The sequence below is a fragment of the Xiphophorus couchianus genome, chromosome 6 (assembly GCF_001444195.1).
Source record: "Xiphophorus couchianus chromosome 6, X_couchianus-1.0, whole genome shotgun sequence".
Classification (NCBI taxonomy): Eukaryota; Metazoa; Chordata; class Actinopteri; order Cyprinodontiformes; family Poeciliidae; genus Xiphophorus; species Xiphophorus couchianus.
In genome coordinates this window covers 14161339-14186826 of record NC_040233.1, presented here as the reverse complement: position 1 = coordinate 14186826, position 25488 = coordinate 14161339, and the positions used below count along the sequence as shown (strand labels likewise).

General features: G+C 36.0%; 1 protein-coding gene across 6 annotated transcripts in view; it reads left to right on the top strand.

Annotated features, from left to right (window-relative positions):
* Positions 1–25488, top strand: part of tnr (tenascin R (restrictin, janusin)) — a 167287-nt gene that overhangs the window by 117346 nt on the left and 24453 nt on the right. For 4 of the 6 annotated variants that reach the window (XM_028021451.1, XM_028021450.1, XM_028021449.1 and 1 more), the window contains 12 exons: positions 3235–3413; positions 3684–3774; positions 4166–4266; positions 5435–5537; positions 6176–6265; positions 7432–7565; positions 7742–7871; positions 10099–10365; positions 12992–13111; positions 13462–13605; positions 18760–18879; positions 21793–21936. In XM_028021451.1, the coding sequence (XP_027877252.1) occupies positions 3235–3413; positions 3684–3774; positions 4166–4266; positions 5435–5537; positions 6176–6265; positions 7432–7565; positions 7742–7871; positions 10099–10365; positions 12992–13111; positions 13462–13605; positions 18760–18879; positions 21793–21936 (1623 nt within the window). The remainder of the gene's footprint in view (positions 1–3234; positions 3414–3683; positions 3775–4165; positions 4267–5434; positions 5538–6175; positions 6266–7431; positions 7566–7741; positions 7872–10098; positions 10366–12991; positions 13112–13461; positions 13606–18759; positions 18880–21792; positions 21937–25488) is intronic. The other 2 variants (XM_028021452.1, XM_028021453.1) reach the window with 2 other exon arrangements.

The following is a 25488-nucleotide window of genomic DNA, read 5'->3' as shown; positions in this document are numbered from 1 at the left end:
AAACCCAAGAACTACATAAGGACAATGCCACTCCACTGTTGCCTGTTTTTTTTTCTTTTTGTTTTTGTTTTTTTTTCCCCTGGAGTGTGTGTGACAGTGTTTAGGTGAAATGTTATTATGAATGCAGGTGTGTATGCTCAAAATGCATTAAAATTGGTGCTGGAGGTGGTGTCTTGAAGACCCCACTGCTTTCTGACAGATGATTTAATCTCCATAACCCTCAGATGCAGTAAAATTGAAGTGTATAATGGATCTTAGCAAAGTAAGGAATATACTTTCCATATTTGACAATAAGGACATTTAACAACTATTAAACATGCTTTCCATTATACCCAGATTTCTTCATAAAAATGTTTTTATGAGCAGAAAATAAAACAATAAAGACGTGAAAAACATCAGTCTGTGTGCAGTTAATCTGTATAGTGCTTTACATTTAGTGACTTGAGTTACTGAAGCAAATGAACTTTTAGTAATGTTCTAAGTTATTGAATATGACTGTACATTATACTGGGCATATTGCAATGCAACATACTCCCGATTCTATGGAAGGAAAATTGTTCAGGTTCTATTATTGGTGATGTAAACAAATTAGATGCAAGACTAACTATACAGCTATATAACTGTACATTAACTGTACAGGCATACAAAAGTATTGTTATCTTATTTCTCATATTTTTGTCTCCAGTGCAAAGTAGCTGATGTATGGATCCCACTCCTCACCCAGCAGACACTATTTAGGTGTAATAGGTCCAATTCAAATCTCATCCATAACAATTCAGACGCCGACGTCTGCAGTCAAAACACCATCAATTTCCTGTCAAGTCGTCGTTCAGTTTTTGGGGGTTGTAATTAGATATCGATTAATAATTCATGTCATCTCCTCATTAATTTTTCACAGTAGCTCGCTGCATGACACCTTATTGGATAAAAAAGCGGAAAAGACAAATTTGAAGTTACTAAATTATTCATAACAAAGATTTATCCCTCCTTGGAGATGAGGGAGCACCATAAGGAGTCAGGAAGAAAGCCCAGAGGGAGAGCAGAACTGATGTGGGAGCTGGTTCCCAAGAAGGGGCTTCCTTAGGTTGTTTTCTAGAACAAGACTCAAGGGGCCAATTTCTAATACATCAAGGATCAGAATGGACCTGCAATATGTCAAGTCTGAAATTGAGACTTATTTAGATCTCAGAAGCTCACCGCCTGTACGAATAAAATCATTGTGAGATATTTCTGTGAGAAGTCAAACCTGTAACAAGCATTGGTGAGTAACTATGCTGTCAAAGCATAGAGTGCTGCTCAAGTTTTAAATTCTGAGATATGTCTTGTGGAATGAATTATTGTGACATAAAAGTAGTAATGAGAAATCTCAGCTTGGTTCTTTTTGAGTTGAGTTAAATAAAATTGACTTACTATTTAATTTAAATTTAATATAAAACAGATAAAATGGAGAATAATGTAATTATTGACAGAGGCCTGGTGTGTGTGTTTTTTTTTTTTACAAAAATGCACACAGACATATAGTGCTTTGCAGAAATATTTGTTCTGTTTCTCATTTAGTCATGGCACAACTACAAACTTGAATGCATTTTATTCATTCGTTATGTGTTGCAAATAATAATGAAGGAGCCAAGTCCAATTCTGTCCAATAATCTGTTGCAAGACTATATACAGTACAGACTAAAGGTTTGGACACAACTGTGTGTCCAAACTTTTGGTCTGTACTGTATAAATATCTACTGTAACTCATTCTGATTAAGCCTGGGTGGTTGAGGAATACCCCAATAAATATTTGCTTATGTAAAGGTGAAACCTTTCATTGATGGCATTTTATTTTAACATCGAGCCTCATTTTGTAATGAAGAAAGGTGTCGATTTGAGTTCTTGGCACCTTTGCTACTTCTGTTATCTGCTAAAACCAGCAGCTGTCAAACCATAGCTTTCTTGGAGTTAAGCCATCAGTTTAAAGCATTAATTGTAAACGTATCTAATATGGCATTATTTTGACATAAATCTCATCATTTTTGATAAAGGCACTATGCTGAGAAGTGATCGGTGAATCCCTCATTTGTCAGGCAATTGGGTTTTCCCTTATTATCCATGATATGTGTGCAGCGTTTTACATCTTGTAAATATATTTTCCTGACTTGTATCCCGCTTCATGTTTTACACCTTTCACAGAAAAAGTTTGTTGTCAGAGCGTGTGTCAGCTCTGATAGGTTTTACATGAGTAGCTGTCAGACCAGGTTTCACTGATAATAAATCCACATCGACCACTGTCAAACCCTGAGGCACTGAGTGCTAACACAATGTGTTTGGGGGTTTTATTTTAATGTTCCAATATGGAATTCAGATCCCCATCTGAGATTGAAACTGAGTAAGTTTCAGTCTGTTTGATTGAAACTTTTCGTTTGCTTTAAAAGAGCCACACTTTGCAGCGTCTCATCTTGGGACGTTTTCAGTCTGCTGTGTTTTCCAAAACCTGAGAAAATAAAACATTGTTTTCAATTGACATTAAGAGTGGCACTTTTGAATTGTTGCAGAATGTGGCCTAATTTTGTATCCCATTTTACTCAGATGTGGAAAAATTCAAGTTCCAAGTCATATAAATAGCCTGGAAAAAGTTGCTGAATGTTCAATTCCAATAACCTTTAAGTCCTTTACACACACCATAATCTGCAGCCCTCATTAGTAAATGTGTCTTTTTACTCTTTAGATATATAGCATGCAAATAAAATAAACAGCTTACTTATCACTAAGAACACCATGTCCTGATTTTCCGACATTCAACATGGCTAAGTTAGGTTTGATTTCATTTTCAATTTATGAAGCTAGTGAAACACAGATTAAGTCACCACCATAACTTATTCTTGGTTGATTGTCATTCACTTCAGTTTAGGGCTACTGAGCAGAAAGCAAAGACTTACCCAGGTAATTAGGTTTGTATTTACCTTGTAGTTGGTTTATGCCAAATTAGTTCTGAGCACTACTAAAAACAGCCCAAGTTACACCTGTTCTACTTCACCAGAGTGAAAGCTATGCAAGACAACTGCTTTTGTTAAGTCAACTTGTGACTATTTGCATCCCTCCCTATTATAAAAGAAAAGGCTGAATTTATGTTGAAAAATAAGAACATTCAGTTTCAGTTCACAGTAGGATTGACACAGACAGCAAACAATCGTTGTCCAGATTGACAACATGATGCCTGTTTTTTGTTGCTTTGTTTCTTTTTTGCAGTGATTGATGGTCCGACTCAGCTGATTGTGCGTGATGTGTCAGACACCGTAGCCTTTGTGGAGTGGACACCACCAAAAGCAAAGATCGATCAGATTGTGTTGCGTTACGGCCTTGTGAGAGGAGAGGGCCCGCGGACCACCTTTAGACTCCAGCCCACACTTACCCAGTACTCATTACAGGTGCACATTTGTGTGTTGTATGAATCATCACAGATTTGATAATATTCTAACATATGAGGGGACTCAGCTGTCATTTATATCACTTATAAAAAGAATAAGTTCTCAAGGGGTGTCTCTTTATCTTTGTTTCATGCTCAGAGTTGTTGTTTCCTGTGATATGCATAAATGATCAAATAAAAGGGTTGCTTTGCCACCTGTATCAGGAGATAAAACAATGGTAAGAAAGAAATATACCAGTTTAAATAGCTGTGTTTATTTTCTCCTGTACAGGTTCTGCGTCCTGGTTCACGGTACGAGGTGTCTGTAAGTGGAGTTAGGAAAGGAAATGAAAGCGGCTCTATCTCTACTGAATTTACAACCGGTGAGGTCTGACAGCAACCAGATGTAGTGATGGTTTACCTGCATGTGTGAATTCAGGAGTAATGGCATAATGGCCTAATGCATGCCATATTATTTATCTGCATTCGACAAAGGAGCTTTTACTTTGCTAAAGATCGCATAGAAAAGCACAACCTTCAACAGAAAAAGCTATTGAACTCCTTTGAGTGTATTATCTTCAGCTACAGTTTAACATTGAATCTGCATTGATCAGGGAATGTGAGAAGAGCTAAAATAGCAGCCTTACATAAAGACTACATATGATACATTTACTCTTTCTTTTAGTGGTTTCTGGTGCTTTTTTTAAAAACTGCTGATATATTTGCTTGCTCGCAATTTCTGAGAATTGGTCTTTGTGTCCCCAACATTGTCAGCTTTATCATTCTTCTCAGAGATCGATGCCCCCAAGAACTTACGGCTTGTGTCCAAGACCTCCACTACCCTCGAGCTTGAATGGGATAACAGTGAGGCTGAGGTAAAGAGACGTGAGACAGATTTAATCCATTTGTCTCAATTTGCTTTCAACCACTTTAAGAGATTGATGGCTGTGGGATTCATCTCAAGATAAGAGGTTTTAGTTATTTGAATGTCAGTTTTGTCATTTCTGTTTTGCTTATGAAATTATGCTGATTAGAGCTCTCGACTGAAAGGTTATTATTAGATTGCAGGAAAAAAAAACCAAGTTGATCTCAGCAGTGAGCATTCGAGCTGTCAATAGATAAACACCCTGTCACTCAAGAAAAATGCTGTTTGTACAGTCGCGTTTAAAGTACAGACACCACAGATTATCTGAACTAAATGTAGTAATGCGGACTGTAGAATTATGTACTTAAGTCACACAAATCCATCAATTAGACTTAATGCTCAACTTTTATGGAACTGAAAATGTTACTACTGACCAAATGCCATCACTCCCCATCAGTGGTATGCAACAGATATGAATTCACTTCTAGTTCTTTGTAAATCCAAGTTAGTACTAATCATAGAATAAATACAATGTAGAAGCTCACAATCTCCAGATTGTGATACACCCCCTAACACACTTAAAAAATCTACTTTGGAAACATAATATCTAAAACATATTAAATGTGCTTTTGCCACAAAAAAACATGGATTTTGGAGGTAAAAGGCACAGGAAATCTTTGAATCCGATTTTTCTCTAGGTGCTTTAACTGTAAATACTAATGATAGTCTGAAACAAACTCTTCTTTCCATCACTAAGGGACTTTTTTTCCATTTCACACCAAAGTCACATTTATATTGTTCATTCTCATTGATCACAAAGCACAAACCAAGCAAGCAAGCAAACAAAAAAACCCTAAAAATATAAATGTATGGTTAAAGATAGAAGGTTTAGACTTCTGGACAAAGCCAGTCTGTAACCATCCCTGTGCAGTTTCTACCTCACTAAATCCTTTCACACCATACCACAGCATGAAATTTTTAAAGAAAACTTAAACGCTGACTGGCTCCCAATTTAACATTGTTTCCATGATGTTGTATTATAACACTACGATGTGTTAAAAAGGTTCACATGAGATTTAGGCTGACGAATAAAAGGATACGAAGCATAGCATTTCTTTGTTTTCCAAAGGTTACATTCAGATTTATGTTTCTGCAAATGTTTAAATGTTCAAATACAGGTGGAGGGGTATCAGGTGGTGTACAGCACTTTAGCAGGAGATCAGTATGATAAAGTGATTGTGCCACGCAATGAGGGTGCCACCACTAAGACTAATCTCACAGGTGAGTGCAGAAGAAATTCTGGTTTAACTTCTTTAAATTTCTGCTGTAAAACTTTCATATATTATTTATTACTGAGCTCTGCAGGGCTTTAATGCTTAATTTTCAGTTTTTGTTATGCTGTTAGTCTTATCACAGTCCATCTGATGTGCACTGAAGATGTTGGGAAGTGACTGTGTTTTACATGGCAGGTTTGTCTCTAGAGCTAACATTTGGTTGATGGGCTACTGATGGTATCTCCTGATACTCTTGCTGTCTTACAGGCACATTGAAGGAAAGATGGGTCATCTGGAATATATATTTTTTCATTTGTTAAAGGCCTTAATGATGCAAAGGTCCCTGTTTCCACCCTCTTTATTTTCCATTGTTCGTCTCTTCATCTATATTTCTGCAACTCAAGACTTTGAAACCTTCTCATTTGACTTTGATTCCAATCATTATGCAGCTGACAAAAACTGATTTCTCCAAAAATCACTCCTGTGTTCATGCAAACGTCCTCATAACCTTTGTTTATCTTTTAGAGCTGTGATGGAAACCTTCATTTTCTAAGTGCCTGTGAAGAGGAGAACGTGAAAGTGTCTCCTAGAGTTTGAAGTATTGCTTGTTGAATTGCTGCTTCTCTCTCTGTCTCTGTGCAACAGACCTTCTGCCGGGTACGGAGTACGGGATTGGTATCTCTGCAATGAAGGGTATCAACCAGAGTACACCAGCAACGATGAATGCCAGGACAGGTAACTCTTCTTGATTCAGTGAATGAAAACAAGTTTCAGCTTCTGCATATTTAGAATATAGGAAATGTTTCAGCATAGCAAGTCAGCTCATTTGTTTTAAATAGTCACTGCTCACATCACACTGATCGCTCATGTTTCAACCAATATGAGTCTTTTGAAAATGCCAGGCAAATAAGATTCTGGCTTTGCTTTTGTTTTTTATAGAAGTATTTAGCGATTTCATTTTATCTGTGTTGGATCAAAGTTCCCATTACAGCATTTTAAATCTGTAATCATCTATGCTATTTAGCTAATGGCCCTCTCTCTTTATCTCCGCAACCCAAAGGCCATTAGAATTTTTATTGTGTTTTGAGTCGTTTGACTGAGTATTAAAAAAAAAAAAACTTGATTCGACCTTCACCTGTTTGAAATGTCAGCATGGATGCCTCGCTACTTTTTCAAACTGCATAGTTTTGTTCTTCTTTTTAACAGATAATTGTATTTCTATGGTTTATGTAAAGTCATCCCTTTGATGGTTTTGAAGGTTCTGTCACAGACAAACCCCCTTTAATAGTTAGATTAAAGCAACTACTTATGGATCTCTGGCACAAAGTATTTATTATATAATAACTTAGGTCATTCAGGAGTTGTTTTTTATCACCATCAGTTTTTCTTGAAGTTTTTTCTGTCTTAATTTTAATTCTCAATATCTGATGAGGAAGCTTCAGACAACGTTTAACTTTACATTAGCTTTAAAGCTATTAAAAATTAATACCCTGCCCTTACACTGTTAAGGCTATTTATTGGTTCTGCAATTTTTTATGTCAGAGCTGTAAGAAAACTGTGAAAATGTAATTAAGAAAGTTAGTTAGCTTTTAGGACTGTTGTAAGCTATTATTTTAGTAAACTAGTAATTTATCTTCACTATTCTAATGATTAATCCAGTAATTGAATAAACATTTTTCCATTATCTATCTGCTGTTTAAGCTAGTAGAAGAAATATATGAAAGAGAAATTGCAGTGATACTGGAGATACTTTGTCCCTGTGATATGCATTTAAAAAAAATGATTTTTTTTCTGAATAATAATAGTGTTATGCCAAAATCCAGTCTCAGGTCTTCTCAGCTAAAGTTATTTCACAGTCCTGCTGAATGTAATAAAGTTATGTTTGCCATCTGGTGTTGCAGGCCTGGATGTACCCATGGATTTAACTGTGACAGCTTCAACTGACAACTCCATCACTCTGGTGTGGGGTGTAGTCCAGGGTCCAATTGACCACTACAGGGTCACCTACACATCTTCCTCTGGTATCACAACTGAGGTAATAAACACAACAAATCTGAGCCAGTTTACTGTCGCCCAGGGATAAAGTTCATACATTATAGGGATTTACACTCTGTTGACTAAGATCTTACAAGGCTCTGAACCATTTTGGAGAACCTGTAGCGTGTAGTTGCTCTCAATTTGAACTTGCGTGTCTTTATCTTTCTGTTCCAGCTGACAGTTCCTAAAGACATAACCACCACGACTCTGACAGACCTTGACCCTGGAACTGAATATACAATCACAGTAGCAGCAAGAAGAGGGAGGCAGCAGAGCACTGCAGCAACCATAGATGCCTTTACAGGTAAAGAGAAATGTCAGTTTTGTATTTACATATCATGAGAATAATTACTAAGACAAACATTTAATGCATACATTTGGAAGAAGCAAGAGTAGCATTACAATTTAATAAAAGTCAGATTTTTTTTTCTTATCGATAAATAATAAATCACAGTTTTTTTTGTTTTCTCTTTTGCAATTTTACTGAAACGTTTCTTACCAGTATCAGTTTAAGTCTCTCAATCAACAAAAATACAAGAGATAAATGAATTCCCAAGAGTCTGTGCATAGACAGAGACATGAAAGATCAGCCAATTACTACAGAAGCTAGAGACTGGTCTAAAGATGCTGCTGCATCATCAAGCAAACTGTGACTATAATGAATTAAAGTGTGGCTGCAGGTAAGGTGCGCCATGTTAAAAGAAAACAGAGGACCTTAAAGGCTTTGAAGCAGCAATTAGGAGAGATACATTATTCAAGTCAGTTAATGAGGTTGTTACAAGTGTTTCCTTACTACACCTCTGTTTTGCATGTAACTGGTATTTGACTTTGTTTCTGCTGAATTCTGTGCAGCTATGTAGCTATGCTGCACAGAATTCAGACGACAGTGCCGGAATTTTAACCAGCACTGTCGTCTTGTTTCTCAACCTGATGCCATTTCTTTGCATTCAGTCAGTTTCCTGTTTTTTTTTGTTTTTTCACAAAGTCTGTCCATCAGAATACATGTCAGATTATCTGTCATTCTTCCCACCTCTGTAGGCTCTTTGTTACTTTTGTAAAAAGCTTGATGTGGTCTTTGCTCACACAAAGGATGATGTCCAAATGACGGGCACCACTGTCTTCTCTGCTGTCATTATCATCACACTCATCATCTGCTTTCTTGTTCACTGCTACCATCATGGCAGACTGGCAGTTGTTGCTATCACTACATCATCATCATTACCATCATCCTCATCGTCATTCTTGGGTGACTTCAATTTCACCACCTGCAAAGAGATAAGAACAAGATAAAATGACAGATCAAAAAAAGTCAGGGGAAAACTATTGATGTGTCTGTCATCTTTTCATTCACCGCTTGGCCTATTGGCAGAAACTGCCTGCACTTAGGTAAACCTGTGATGGCAAAACCAATGAAATATGTCTGGGGCCCTTTGTGGATCAATACCACCTTTACCACTCTTTTAATATACTATTGATAATACCATGTTTTCACCACCTTAACCAGGGATCATCTAACTAATTAATTATTACTTTTGAAAGATATTTTTAGGTTCACTCAATTATGTAAGAGTTTTTCTCAAACACTAGTTTGTTTGCAACCAGATTTTAGGGGGGAAAAGTATAAAACACTACTGAATTAAAAACCAACAGCATGTGTTTAAATGCGAGGCAATTTGTATAAACTCTCTAATTGATTTACTGTCATCTATCATCAATTTAAAAAAACAGTCATCATAACCACAATCATAATTTTTATAATATTTAAGTGGTATTCAAAAGAAATAACTTTCTTCAACAAAATATTTCTTTGGATAGCACTTTCTGCTACTCTAAAGAAGAACAACTGGGCTCATCATTAAGTATGACAAAGAAGTCTCCGTGGCACAAATTTCTGCTGACATTGTTGAAGTAAAATATCACGGCGGTCTATGAAAGACAAAAACTGGTGCCTCAAACCAACATTTGTGGATGTAGGTCAGTAATAACAATGTAGCTTTAATGCAACGATTGATGGCAAAAGATCTGTTCAGTACGTGTTTCATCTGGATTAATCAGTTGAGGAAAAGTTATTGTTGCTATATTTCTCCTGCTATATGAATCCACACTTGGCTAATCAAATGAAACTCTTGTTGTGTTTGGAGAAGATTCATATAAATTACATTACCTCCCTTTTGGGTCAGACAACATGACAGCAGCATCTGCTGTTATCAGGCTTTTACAGTTCCGTCACATCTTCATCATTATTGCAGGTAATCTCATTAGTTTCTCCATTTCATGACCAATTAAATCATTATTGCCACATGACTGCGGTTTGCTCTGACTCACCTTGTTCATCAAGTCTAATCTTCTCAACTTTATTATAAGGAATCTATTACACCATCCTACGGCGCTCCCATCCATCATTGCACGGCTTTGACACTCATTTCCATTCATCTTGCGACTGTTTGTCCCTTACCGCCTCTCATTCGCCGCTGGAATTTTAACCTGTTCTTGAACGCTACCGAGTGACTTCTAAACCCCCGTTCCTCCAGGGATCAGGCCTGTAACCCACCTTTACCTGTCAGAAGGGACATCAGATTCAGTGTTGGTGGCATGGAGTGCCCCAGCACCACCCGCTGACCTCTTCATTCTGAGCTACAGCTCTGCTGATGGGACAGACACTTCTAAGGTGACACTAGATGGCTCCAAGACGAGGTCACTGGTCCAGGGCCTGCTGCCGTCCACTCACTACACGTTCAGTTTAATCACAATACAAGGGGATGTTACCTCTGAGCCCCTTACGGCATCCCTCAGGACAGGTGAGCTGCTCAGTCTGAAATGTGTTGTGTGTGCCATGGGTACATACAGTTTTCAGCAATTGCGACTTTTTCAAAGCAAAAAGGAATCGGCAGCTACTTTTTATAATTGCTTGTAAAGTGTTTCGTTCATGAAGCTTTTTTTTCCTAAATAACACTCTTAATCCTGGGAAAATCCAGGAAAATTACTGCACTCACTTAACTTCACCTTAATACAAAGCACAGAATACATTTTTTTAAAACCCAGAAAATGTTATGAAAATCAATGTCTTCCTTTTCAAGCAATTTTTTAAAAATGTAAATGATGGACAATTTTATTACAAGGGCATATGTGAAATTACTGCACACCTTTCACGGAAATTTGGTGGATTAATTTGGAAGAGTGTCTCGAGAAAATAAACAAAAAATGGGAATAAGGCCTTCTTAAAAAATAGACATTAATGTGTGTATCTGAATGGGTGATAAAAAGGGTTTTAAAAAAAAGCTTGCAACATTAAATTAAAGAGATATCAAATTACTGCATTGGCAAAAATGTTTTTTGGGGGCTTTTTGTTTTTGCAGAACTGTAGAAGAAATACTTTTTTGTCTCCAACAAATATATATTGTGATATTCACCACAGTCAAAGTATGAATCAACAGGAACTCTGACTAATGATTCAATGTTTGTTCTGAATTAAAGACCTTTTCTGCCAGAAGAATTTTGTGAAAAACTGGTGACATATTATATTCCAGAAAGAAGACTGAAAGAACAAGCAATGGGACAATATGGCTCACATTTGGTTTTCTGCTTATTATTATAATCTTTTTTTTGTATGCAGTAACTCAGAAGTCTCATCTGAATTCTCTTTTACTTCACTAAAGCACTTTAACATTCTCGAATGAGTTTATTTTATCATGTGAAATATTTCCCAGGATTTTTTTTCCATATTTCATCCGAATCAGTTTGTTGAAAACATAACATTTAAAGTTTAGTATTCATCTTTGAGTGGATAAATTACAGAGAAGAGGGTCAGAGTTGTATTCATTAAAAAACATTTAGTTTTTTTCAAAAATGTTTTTATTTCTTTTTTTTTTCCAAGGAGAAATTTATCATAAGAAGGGAAGTATTTGAATGAATAGAAATGCCTAGCATCACAAAAATAAGTATTTTAACTTTTACCAGAGGCTCAGATTTAAACAAAAACAGTTCAGCAGCTTTTGGCTGTGTCTTTTGTTCTCCTTTTTTGATTAACCTACACATTAAAAGCACATTTTTGAGGATGAAATTGGATGGGGATTTGGAGACAGATGCATAGTATTTCTTCCACCTCTCTTTTCAGGGCCTTACTTTGATCTGTCTTCTTTGAATGTGAGCGTTTGTGAAGCTCTACTCTTCTTTTTAGCTTCGCATTTGATTCATTTGCCATATTTAAAATATGCCGCTTGGCTTTACGTTTTAGCCACAGTTATAACAGACGATTTTGCTGAGCTGACTTTGATAGTCATTTTGCCACAATGGTCAGTTCAAGCTTCAAACTGTGCTTTGATGTAAGCTTACATAGTCTGTACACTACTGTGATCTGCCTGCGGGACATAGAAAAAGTATTATATCTCTGACAGAACAGTTTTTTCTCCTCTGGTGGGTTTAAAACTTATTAGAAAATATGTATAGAATGTATAAAACAATATATGATATATAGAATTACATATAATTGAAATTACAACAAAAATGAATATTGTTACTGAAATAAACATCTTTAATTTTGTTTCATTTTGTCTATTTTTGAACAAAAATATATTTTCACATGCTGCTTTTGAAAGCAAACTAAGCCAGAATTGCTATTGTGAAGCTTTATTTAATCTGATATTTGGTTGTTTTATAGTTTGTTTGCTATATTTTTATTCATCTATTAAGCATTTGTGCCATATTTTGAATACTTATCTACTTGATTAGTGTTTTATTTGCATTATTTTGAATGTTATCACAGACATTTTATCTTAATTTAATGGGGCAACAGTGGTAGGAGTTTGTCCTGTAACCGTTGGGTTGCTGGTTTGAACACAAGCTTTGTCTGTCTTATTTGGACAAGATACTTAACCAGTCTTGCCTGCGGTTGGTGGTCAGACAGTAGCCAGCTGTGGCTATTGTCCAGTAGGTTGCCCTCCTACTGGACAGTAGTCAGTACTGTCCAGTAGGACCATCGGGGTGTTTGTGTGTGAGTGAATGAGTAAATGCAGTATAAAGTGCTTTGGAGTTCTCTGGACTTGATAAAGTGCTACACAAGTAGAGGTCATTTCCCATCTTTGTTTGTATTTACGGTTTTATAAGCAAATAAAACAGACATACAACGGCCATTTATAATTTATACCATTCTATCATTTTTGAGCTTCTATTTCCATGTGTTACAAATTAAATATTCCTCAAGTAATCAGTTTATAAATTTTGGTTTATTTCTGGGTAGAATTGTTAAAACCCCAGGGGAATCCCTATATATATATATATATATATATATATATATATATATATGAGTAAAATATATATGAATTAACCATTATGAATTTGATGGTCAATTCAAATTCGCAATGGTGAATTACAATTGTGAATTGTGAATTTGAGTAGTTAATAATTCTTTACCTATTGTTGTCCTAGAAATGGACCCACCAAAGGAACTGGCAGTCTCAGATGTGACAGAAGATTCAGTGACCATCTCTTGGATCAAACCACTGGCTCCCTTTGAATATTATAAGCTCTCCTACCAGTCAGCCAGAGGTAGCATGTGTTATATTTCATCACACTGTTTGAACTAAGCGGGTTTGAATTTTATGAAATTCACTATATTAATATATGGAAATCACGGTGGTGTTTCTCGTTACAGTTAAATTAACATGGCATTTGCTTTCTTACACAAGGTACATTTTGTGCTGGCACACTCTGTTCCACAGCGTGTTATAGCGATTAATCATGACATTTTATCAGTCAGCTTTAATTGAATTTTAAATTAAAATTCCATACTGATCAGCAATTCATTCCAGATAGCAGCTGGTTACATGGTACACCATGTATTAAATGTGAAATAACAGCGGTGCCTAAGATTTCGTCATTTCTTGTGCCCACTTCAGGTCGAGTGGACAGCGAGATGATAGACAGCGATGTGACAAACTACACCTTGTCTAGTCTGTTTCCTGCCACAGAGTACGAGATCAACCTCAATGCTGTCAGAGGGAGTCAAGAGAGCAGACCTGTCACCACGTCTGTCTTCACAGGTAGCTACTACCAGTCAATAAGAACACCCACTACATTGTGCGCAGGATAGACAGTGGAGATGCTGCTTTTTAACGTATCATTCTTTAATAAGATTTATTTAAACAGAACATTTTAAAAGGAGCCAGAAAATGTGTCTTAGTTTTTCAGAGTAAAATGTGGGGATGTCCTGATCGGCTCCATCAACGCGACTAAATGCATGAAAATCACTGATTGTAAAGGGCAGTAAAATAACCCACAACAGTTTAGCAGTATCACATTACCTTTGGTATTATGTAGTACTTAATACTTATTTTTCTTAATAACTACAGATATTTTTGATATGCTGTTTTGACAGTAAGTAGCCTTATTGTGTGTTGAAATGTCTGCATTGTATTCAGAACATCACCACTCTGCTGTCAACCATAGCGCACAGAAAAATGCACCTTGATTCTTTTGTAAATTTTAAATTAGCTATTTTTTCAATATCTGCTTGTATTAGCCTTCATTAGCCTGCTTACCTATATTTTAATATTTCTTTGTCTGAAATGCTTTATTGTTTCTTGTGTTTGCTTGACGCATCTTCCATGTAGATCCAGGTGATGCTCAGAAGATCGATCAAAACCCAGAGTGTGCGTGATTCTGTATACGGTGCCGAATTGGCCTCTTAGCAGACAAATGTTTCATTGTGATGTTTATTAAAGGGATCAAAGAATAGTATATGTAATAAACTCAAAAATCCCAGGATTTAACACCTAAAAAAAGATTAAGATTAGAAACTTATAAATGTACATATGTGATGTTTTTTTTCTGATTACTATGACCATTTTAAAGCTACAACAATGCAACTAAATTTGCAAGAATAAACTGGGATTTGATTCTTTGCTGGACCATCAGACCAATTTTTCCTGTGCAACTGGGTTTCATACAAGAGTTTCCACAAAGATGTCACATAAAATATAAGACACAGCTGACACTAGAACTCTTTCCTGGAGCAACAGATGAAAGTGTCCATACCACGATTCTGTAATTGGTTACCACCTCCCAGCTCCATCTCACTCCGAGCCATCACTCTTGCTGCTTTCTCCCCTCACTTATCTCTTTATCCATTTTACTCTCTTCGATCTTCCGGTTTAACTGTCTGTCTCTGCCTTTCTCCCTCTTCCTTCATCTCTCTGTCTTATGTTTCCTATTTATTCCATTCTCTCTTTTCTTAATCCTACCTTGTCTGGGTCTTGCTGTACTGTTTTTTCTTTTGTACATGTACAGGTTTTTCACTTTGAAATTAGGTATTTGTCACAAATCAAAAGAACAAAGAACATCCCGTTTGCCTTTTTAAAGCTATTCTTGAAACCAAAAAGAACATAACTCTAAAGTCAAGCTTGTTAGTAGTGGTAAATAATATTTTCTTCAAATAGCACAATGTCCAACCAGGGACAATTTAATACTGTTTTCCACAACAATACATTAACAGGGGATTGGAGGAGTAATCCAGCCTTGCCCCAGCCAAGTATTTAATGACTTGAAAATCACAGCAGTTTCAACATAACTCACTTTCATAATCAATTATTGTGGAAAAGGCTGAAAATAGCAGCCAGCCACTCTTTGTTTTGCTAACACGGCAGGTTCTTTTAATCTAATATGAAACTCCTGACATTAAATATAGACAATGTAGCAATTTGTTTAAAGGGATTATGACTGTACTCATAGTGTGAGGACCTCTCACTTTTCAGAACTCAAATATTTTAATCAGCCACCTTTTTAACCAGGAAAGTAAAAGTTCTTTGTTTTTTTTCACTAGACCTGCTGAGATTCTAGTTCTTCTAAAAACTACCTGAAAGGTTTGTTTTAACTCGATGTTATTTACCACTTCTAACAAGCTTGACTTTAGAGTTATGTTCTTTTCAGAAGACCCTTTCAATGACAAGGTATTTAAAGAGGCTTCATTTTGCACCCTTTGAACAGATGTCTAATGTACTCACAGAAAAGTAGTTGAATGGCAGGAACCATTTATTTTAAATAACTTTGACTTCTGGCTCTTTTTCACATCGTATATGTAAAATACTGAACAATTATTACTGAAATATAGCCAAATAATATCAGAAACCAATGCAAAGATTAGATTTTTGATTTACAACCCAATTAAAACAGAAAGAAATGACAGGCTAAACATTGTTGGAAAATATTGGTAATATTTCATTATTCAGATCTTTTTATGAAACACAAAAAACATTTACTATGTTGTTCAATAAGCATCACTGTGCAGCTGTTCATCTGTTGCAAATTATATACATAAATATATTGGTGATTTTATATCGAATGCACTCAATTTTACTTGAGAGTCATTGCTGCTTCATATGATTGCTATTGACAGCATTTAGGGAGTGTTTTGTTTTGGACTGAATATGTATTTGATGTGTGATTACCTACAGAGCTTAAAGATGAAGTTGCATAGCATCATAATGGTACTTGTTGTTATTTTGGTCATAATGGTTATATTGTTAGTCAATATCGTCACGATGTGTTTTGTGTTTGTGCAACATTGTGGTTACCTTAATGAACAAATAGCTACAGGAAAGCATAGTGTGCAATATCATATATTATTGTACAAAGGGATTCTAGGCATACATAAACATTTACATAACCCTGAGGGCATTTAGTGTTAATTTCATATACTGTATTGTTTTATAAAACTTTAGTGCACAACTTTTACAACTACTACTATCTAAATCACATGGCCAAAATATATAGTGACATAAAGAAAACAGGACAAATACTACATACAAAGTAACATTTGAACACAGGAGAGAAAATAATGAAGAAAATAACATATTAATCTTTAGTTTTTGGTAGAAAGCAGCAAAGCTTATTTCAGGTCATTTGTGTCCCTCATGTGTTACAGGCCCAGTGAAAGCTGTCATCCTTAACTAGCTCACTCTAAAATATAATTAAGGATGGGACATGTATTTTTAAGTGCTCTGTAATCATCAGAATAGTATTTAACAAACTAACAGTTTTGTCAGTCACACTGTAAGATTTTATAATAATCCCAGGCTTTTAGGAGATACTTAAATTAATGTCATGGTGAGGGTAATAATTATCTGTTGTTAATCAGCATAATAATTGTGCAGTTAAAAAACGCTTTAGGCTCAATTGGCTCTACACCAGTGCGTAACAGAAAAATCTGCTGTAATAATAAGGCATGTCTCACATTTAACATTGATCTATTAGCAAGCATTTTACTTCCACATGCAGTGTATTCACCATAAAAAATCCTAAATCAGCAGGTTTCACTGCAACTCTCCACGGCGCAGCTCACATATAGTGTAAGCATGGCTGCTGCAGCAGGTACAAATATTTGACTTTTCATGGTAGGAATATTAGGTTGATACCACAAACACCCCCAGTATGGCTCAGGGATTAACATGGAGTACATGTTCTCACATAGTGATAAATCACTTGTTTTGTCTTATTACAGAGAGGTGGTGCAGAGAGGAGCGGTAGTAATATAAATATAAATATATGCAAACCTTTCGATGGCTGCTTGTGTATCATTTTCTTTTTCTATCGCTAAAAATATATATTTAGTGTCTGTTTCTAAATAAAATAAAAAATGATTACAAATGCAAACATTTTTGTTTAAGCTGTTGATCTTGAAATTTGGGATCTTCAATGAGGGTTTTTTTTTTTCTTCAAAGCCCAAGTATAGATCATCTTGTTTTTCCTTAAATAAATACAGTTGGCTATCATACCATCCACTTAACGTTAGAAGCTTTGGGTGTGAACGTTTAATCACCTGGCGTGGTTGAAAGCCTTTTTTAAAATGTTTTTAATTAAACTAAACCACAGATGTGGCATCTGTTGTCAACATCCTAAAAATTCCTTTTCAATACATCAGCTGACCATCCTGTGCTGAAAGTACAATGCCCTACACAGTGAATGAGTGCCCAAAGTTATAATAAAAAATATTATAAATAGGGCCCACTCCCTCAACAGCACCAGGGTGTGGAGTCAGCAACAGCTTTGGCTTATGGAGATCAATAAATCTTTCTTAGTGCAGACACAATGTCTGCTTAGCATAGCATGAGATTAGGTAACATTGGTTGCAATACTGGTACGCTACTTATTTGCTTATTTATATTTCTTAGTAGTACAGCTGTAAATATTCTTCAGTTTTTAAAGTTGCAGATCCATAGCAGCCAGATATTGCAAACTGAAGTATCGGTTTTGATAATAGGCGTTGTTGACACCTGTTATCATAACCAATAATAGGTTATAATAGGTTATAACCTATTATAACCTATTATTATAACCGATAATAGGTTATAATAATAACCTATTATCATAACCTATAATAGGTGTCAACAACACCTGTTATTGACCATACAGTATAGCCATACTCTGTATTCCTCTGCCATACAGAATAGCTGGCAAAGGTATTACATCTCAAAACGTGGAGACTTATTTCATGGAGAGATGTGAATCTGGGGCTTATAACCCAAGAAAATTTGAAGGAGAAGGATCCTATTAATATTAACTTGAGAAGTTTGCATTAATTTTCCTTTTTTTGTGGTTGATGCAATTATTGTAACATTAGTTCACCTATTCAAGCAACAAAACAAGAAACTGTGAGACACTCCAACGTGCAAATAAGTGCAATTCCATTTTTTGCTTTAATAAGGTTTTCATCAATCATCTGATATGTCCAAAACCTTTGCTCTCACTCAGATTTCCAAATCTACCTGCCTCAATCTCTGCCTTGCCAAAATAACTTGCCTGAGGGGAAATTGGGGTTGAAACACTGGGGTTAAAGGTATAATTAAATTCAAACTCAATTTTGGTATGTCCAGCAGTCTGAGAGACAAATTAAAAAGAGGCTGGGGAAACAGATGGCTCAGGAGAGTATTTGAGTTTTCCTATATCATATTTGAATTTCAAAGAGAGTTTCTTTTGCTACAGACTCATTGAATAAAATATTTTCATTCAGCTAGAGTCTGTGCAATGTGATAGGCAGCAGGCATAAATCTGTGCAAGTTAATGTTCATGTGACTTCCATTTTTCATCATAGTCATTTTTATACCAAATCCTTAACCTTCTTTTATTCCAAAATTGTTCTCTTTTACTCTCTTTGCATAAAAATGTCCACAATTTCAATGCATATTTTTGTATTTGCATAGCCATGGACATGCCTGCAGAACTGACAGCTCTCAACATCACTCCACAAGGAGCCCTGCTAAGGTGGACCCCTCCCCTGTCCAATGTGGACAACTATGTGCTGACCATCACACATAACCAGCGTGAGTTGTCATTCACTTGCTTTTATTCGTTTGCTGTCTGTTATACCCTAAACTAATGAATTAGTAGATGCTAAAAGGCAACAATTCCACAGCTTTTGTCTCTTGCATGAAGTACTTAAATCTATTTAAGGTTTTTAATTTGTGGGATATTTCTTGTGTGACTGCCAAAGTTCAAGACATCAATTTAGAACGTTTTCAAGCTCACATGTGATTGATGTTTTATTTAGTTTCATGGGATTTATGCGTAGTTAGATGTTTTTTGCAAATAATAAAAAGAACTCAGCCCTCATTTCCCATCTCAGCCTCTAATTAGCAGATCTTCAGATGTTTGAAATGCTCTAAGAATGCCATATACATTATGTATGTCTTAATACTGATATAAATACCGTAATCAGTGATTTTGTGTTTCATTCCTAATTAGGAAACAGTCTCTCCTATCCATTTTACTTGACAGTAATAAAATAACTTGTCCCAACTGGAGTTTCTGTAGACTAGGCTCAACCACATGAAATGTTAAAACAACAAGTTAACCAAGCCAGAAAGGCTAGAATAATATGTCCATAAAATGCACATAGCTTTACTCAGCTAGATTTGTTTCTGACATGACACATCAGTAGTTCTAAGCTTACCTCAGTCATCTCAAGTTTTGCTCCTGCTAAGGAACCTGGGTTTTGTTTTTGATAATGCTCCTGTAGCAAACATGCAGCCTTGTAGTTGTTTTTTCCAACTAAGACAAAGTTGAAGTCAAACCGTCCAACGAAAGACCAATGATTAGATTATTGTAATACCTTTTATGTTGGACTAGATAAATCATCATCATTTCTGCATCACCTACAAACTGTGGAAAACATGGCACCTCGTCTTTTAACAGGTATTGAAAAATGAGAACATATCTCAGATTTCTGTTGTTTGGCTTCCTGTTGGCTTTAGGACAGATTTTTAAGATTTTATTGCTTATTTTTAAAATTTTAAAAGGATTGGCTGCATAAGATCTCAGGGATCTTCTTAACATCCACATTCCAGTAAGAACTCTTTGGTCAGCCAATCAACTTCTTTTACACGCTCCGAGATCTGGGTTAAAATTCAGAGGTGATTGTCCTTTTGCAATTTATGCTCCTAAACTTTGTAATTTCATATGCAGAAGACTAAGACAGAGGCTTTTAAATCTTTGCTCAAGACCCATTATTCTTCAGTTTTTGATTTCTTTTATAATGACCGTTTTGGAGCATATTCTTATTTCGCGTAAACCTTATTTTGTACTTATTTTTCTTCTTATTGTTGTTACTTTTCTTTAACGGTACAGTACTTTGGTCAACATCTTTTGTTTTTATGCACTATATAAATAAATTGCCATTGAGATTAGAGATCCTTTAAGACAGTACAGAGCAACATGACCTTTTTTCATTTTGTTTGATTGATGAATAATTTAAACTTGGTACAAACAATGCCGTTGTTGAAGAACATAAACTTTGTATTCAGCTCTTGTCTTCTGTGTCCAGATTTGAAATGAAGAGTCAGGTTATTTCTGAACTACTGCTGTGATACAAAAGCAGAAAGAGCTGATGTTCTTTTTAAGCAAGCAATACACAGATTGGGTAGTTAATTAACACATGCTTTTTTGAACTTCTCTTTATATTTCTAGAAGATATGATGGAAAAGTGATTGCAGAGACACTTTGGATTGTTACTCCTTTAAATATTACAACATTTGGTTGAATAGATATATACATTTCTTCGTAGGTTAGAAGGCAACCAAATTATATCAGGCAGAGAGATGTATCCGATACGAGATAAGAGTATGTGTATGCTGAACAGATATTTGTAAAGAAAAAAAAAGCATCAACCAGGATTTGGAAAAGTGCAAAGTAAGGTTTCAACACATTCCCTTGAATGTTAATACGGCCGACCCAGATCAATAAATAAATACTCCACTGAATATTGCACTGCATTACAGGAAAGAATTGTATTGGCAGGAACACCCACATGAAATCCATAAAAGCAAACCTACATAAATAGCAAAGAATGGTGAGCTCTTCATAACTTTGTGTCACTCTCAGGCACTTAAGTGCCATTAAGCAAAATATGTATTCTGTTATAAAGAAGATAGCTTGTTGCATGTAAGTTTTCATCATTTTTTCTTGCAGTGAAAGATTTTGCATATCACATTGGTATAAGAAATAGAGAGGTTTGTTGTCCATCAAATGCCGTGTACAAAATGCTGTACCACGGTACTGTTTTTTGTTAAAGATTTTTATAGAATCAGTTAAACAAAACAAATAAATTGTCAAATATCTTAGTGCACAAGATGTGATAAGAAACTAAAGTACTGCTTTTATCATTTTATCCAATGATACAAAAATATGTTTCCGGTTTTATGTATTAGTTACAAAACGCACAGCTGATTGATTTTGATAAGACTTGAGTTATTTCGGAAGAAGAAGGGGCAAATATGTTAGTTTGTAGACATACATATTTGGACATAAGAGAAGACTTGCTGCTGTAATGGCAGCAAATGCTTGTGCATTACTCATAGGACAGTGGTTCCCTAAGTGTGGGGCTCACAGTGCCATTGCAGGGGGGCCGCAGTGTCATTGCAGGGGGGGCGCGGGAAGCAGTATGGATGAATAAAAACAGTTACACAAAAGTGCTTCACTGTAAAGATGGTTTGTAGTGTGTTTTGTTGCAACCTGAAGTGTGAAATAAACCTCAGTGGAGTTTGAAAACAAAATATGTGTATAGGTTTATGTCTGGTTGAACGATGTGTGTGCCCAGTTCATTCATTTTATTGTAATCCATAGGGGGCCCAGTAAATCTTTGGGAATCAGTGGGGGGGCCCAGTAGAAAATCTTTGGGAACCACTGTCATAGGATAATAAAGAAGTACTTGTTGGCCATGTTTTCTCTCTGTTTTTTAGTGACAGCAGACACTTTCCTGGTTGAAGGAAACAAACATGAGCACCAGCTGTCCAACCTCAAGCCAAGCACCACCTACTCTGTGGCCCTGTATGCCACCAAAGGACCCCTGACAAGTGGCACTGTGATCACCAACCTTCAGACACGTATGTGTTAAATTTATTTAGCTGGTCTCAGCTCAACTCTGCTTCTGTGGTAACCAGTGGCGCCTCACAGTAGGACGCCCTCTCTCATTCTGATTCAGTCCATTCTGTGTCAAATTGAGATGTTTCACACTGTTTGGACAAGCTCTCAGTGGGTACATAATTTAATTCACGGGAAAAAGTTTTGCATGAATGAGTACTTTTTTTGACATTCATGGAAATCGTTTTTATGCTATTTGTTTCTTGGAAGTCAGCTGGTCTTTTTATTGTCTCAGAAGACATACAACATCATTATTTTTTTAGACAATGTTTCATGCTCAGATTTAGCCTGAACAAACTCAGTTTTGGTTTTATTTGATCAAACCATAACAACATGTTAACTCTTTTTAGACAAAGGTATTCATGAGTATGGTATGTGGACAGTTTTTCTACTTTTAACCAACTTTGCATATTTTTTAGGCTGAAGACGTGTTCATATTTTGTCATTTGGGGCTAGCAGAGTATCTGTTGATATAGATGCAATTGTTATTTAATTTCTAAACATTAGTTTTGACCATTTTTTTGAACTATCAAGGTATTAGCTATTTCTGCTTATATGACATCATTTGTTGGAAAAAAATCCAACAAAGCCTACAGTCATTTCCATACTTTCCATATATTTTTGTTTTAGAGCATCTATCCATCCATTATTTTACACGCGTATCCATACTGGGGTCGGAGAGGTGCTGGAACTTATCTCCAGTGGTCTATGGGTGAGAGGCGGGGGTCGCCAGTCCATCGCAGGGCAACACAGAGAAAGACAGGACAAACAGCCATGCATGCACACACCCACACCAAAGGAAAAATTAGAGAGACCAATCAACATCACACTCATGTTTTTTGACTATGGGAGGACATCGGAGTACACAGAGAGATGCACAGGGAGAACATGCAAACTCCATGCAGAAATTCGATGCAGGACCTTCTTGCTGCTACCAGCTGCACCACTGTGCAGCCTTATTTTAGAGCATATTGTGATAGACACAGGACAAAGCTACAAAAAAAGTTAATTTAATACAAATGATTTTCTGGACTTCAGTAGTTTTTCATCAATCATTGGATGAAAAAATGTGCTCTTTCTGTCTGATTTCTATCCTTTTTACAAGGATAGAAAGGAGTTGAGAGGGTTTGATGTACATTCCTCCACATCCTTTCTATCCGGTTTCTGATTCAGTCAGCAGAGTGACAGAATTCTCTCACCTAAAGTCCATGGAGATGTCACTTCTTATCTGGGTCCCATTCTCTCAGCCAACAGGCACGATGAACATCCAGCTTTTAAAATCTCTCTATATTGAAGAAATCTCTTGCGTCTGGCTTGAATTGCTCTGAGGAATGTTAGGAGGCAATATGTGTCTGTCCAACAGTCTTGGATGTTTGGTTTCAGTTCCCACCTGGGACCAAAGCTCAATGTAACAACAGAGAGTGAAAAGCTGTTTGCCGTTTTGAATCATAAGAAGTTTGCTTGAGGATGATAAGGAGGCACAGTCAAAAACTCAACAATGTGGAGGTTGCATGTTGCATGTTTTCTCTGTGCACTGGTGGGTTCCCTCCAGATACCCCTGCTCCATCCAACAGTACCACGCACTGTTAGGCTCTCTAAACTGTCCTAACTATGACTGTATGTGTGCATGGTTGTTTGCTCTGTGTGTCTCTGTGTTGCCCTATGACTGATGGGTAACTTGTGTAGATTGTACCCTGCGTCTAGTCCACAATAGGACCTGCCTCTTCCCTGAAACAGGCAGCCACCCGCAAAACCCTGAATGGATAAGCTATTATACACAATGGATGGATGGAAGGACATGTGAAGGACTAAGAGACATGCAAGATGATGATTGCTCTCAAATGATAATGATATTTGATCATTAGGTGAAAATATTTCTCTAAGCTTTATCAAATACTCTTGTTTTCTTTAGAAAGAAACCAAAGAAAGAGTAACACACAGACTGTTTAAATCAGACTAGAAACACCTAGAGTATGAACTGAAGACCTTCACTGTGAATGCTTGCAGATAATTATTATAACAAGGCATTAACTGGAAAGAGTATTCTGCTATAGAAAATAAAAAGTTAACAATGACACATGCTTGACTGAAGCACTATACTACTTAAGGTCACAGTAAAACAACCATTGAGTTTAGTTGACGGTTGGGATTTACCCAAACTGCATTTTTCATCCATCCATCCATCCATTTTCTGTTCACCCTTGTCCCTAATGGGGTCGGGAGGGTTGCTGGTGCCTATCTCCAGCTACGTTCCGGGCGAGAGGCGGGGTACACCCCGGACAGGTCGCCAGTCTGTCGCAGGGCAACTGCATTTTTATTCAGTAAAAAAATACATAATTTTTATTTAAATAAAAATAATGTATTAAATAAACAATGAGTGTTTTATATAATAAATATTAATAAGATTGACAAAAATCTTACAAAAATATTAATTTGATAAAAATATTAATAAGATCGATGACAGCATTTCAAACATGGCGGTCTGCCCTTGTTGAACTCAGGCTATACTGCTAGCTAAATTCCAATTTCATGTATTTTTCAGTCCAACTTTTTCCAATCACTTTCTCATTTTCAACACTAAGCCACATATGGCAAGTGTTGCATCATGACTCCAGAAGCAAACATGTTGACATGGTGAGACACATTCTGAAGGCTGGTTTCACTTCAAACCTTTCTTCTTTCACTTGTCTGGAACTTTATTTGCCAGCTTATTGAGGATATAATGCAATTAAATTAATTGTTACTAGCTCTAGCTCTGGAAACATTCCTTTCTCTTGAGTTATTGTGAGGAAAACAAAACATTCATCCAGCATTTTTAATCCCCCATGGAGCACAGTAGTTTCCTCTTCAATAAGAAACAAACACTAGGAAGGCTGCAAAGACTTTTAGTTATTAATTTGGTTTAAGAAGTCACAGTATACATTTTATTACAGCATGTTATAATGCAAACAAAGTATTAATTTCACAGGTCAGCCTCTTTAGTTTATTTAAAATAAAAATGATGGAAAAATCAGAATATGCAGTTCGAATGTGTAGAATCTGTGATATACTCTATTATATTTTTACAGCATCATGCAGGAAAGAAAAGCAAATTATGTTAATAATTTATGTCAATAACACTTCCTAGATCTATTTTAATATTTTTTAATTTCCTTTACTCTAGTCTTTACCAACCAATACAATGTGCATGGGACAAAATTTAGAAGATAACTATAACTATTCAGGGTGTCCATCTATCTTGTTTTCCCGCCAGGCCATCTTTATGTTTTACGTTGTATCCAATTACTAATGTAATTCCAGTCCATACATTGAACTTTGATGCAGTGTCTGAAGTTATATTTCAATATTAAATCTTCTCCTGCTTGGCTATAATTTCTTGAATCAAAGTTATTTTCTCATGGTCAGTGCAATATATTTAAAACATCTGTGCAAATGCCAGCGATAGCTGCCCAAGCTAAAAGGTCAGCAAAAGTTCTAGCTGTGAAACTTTAAAATTTTCTCCTAGGAATAAGTGA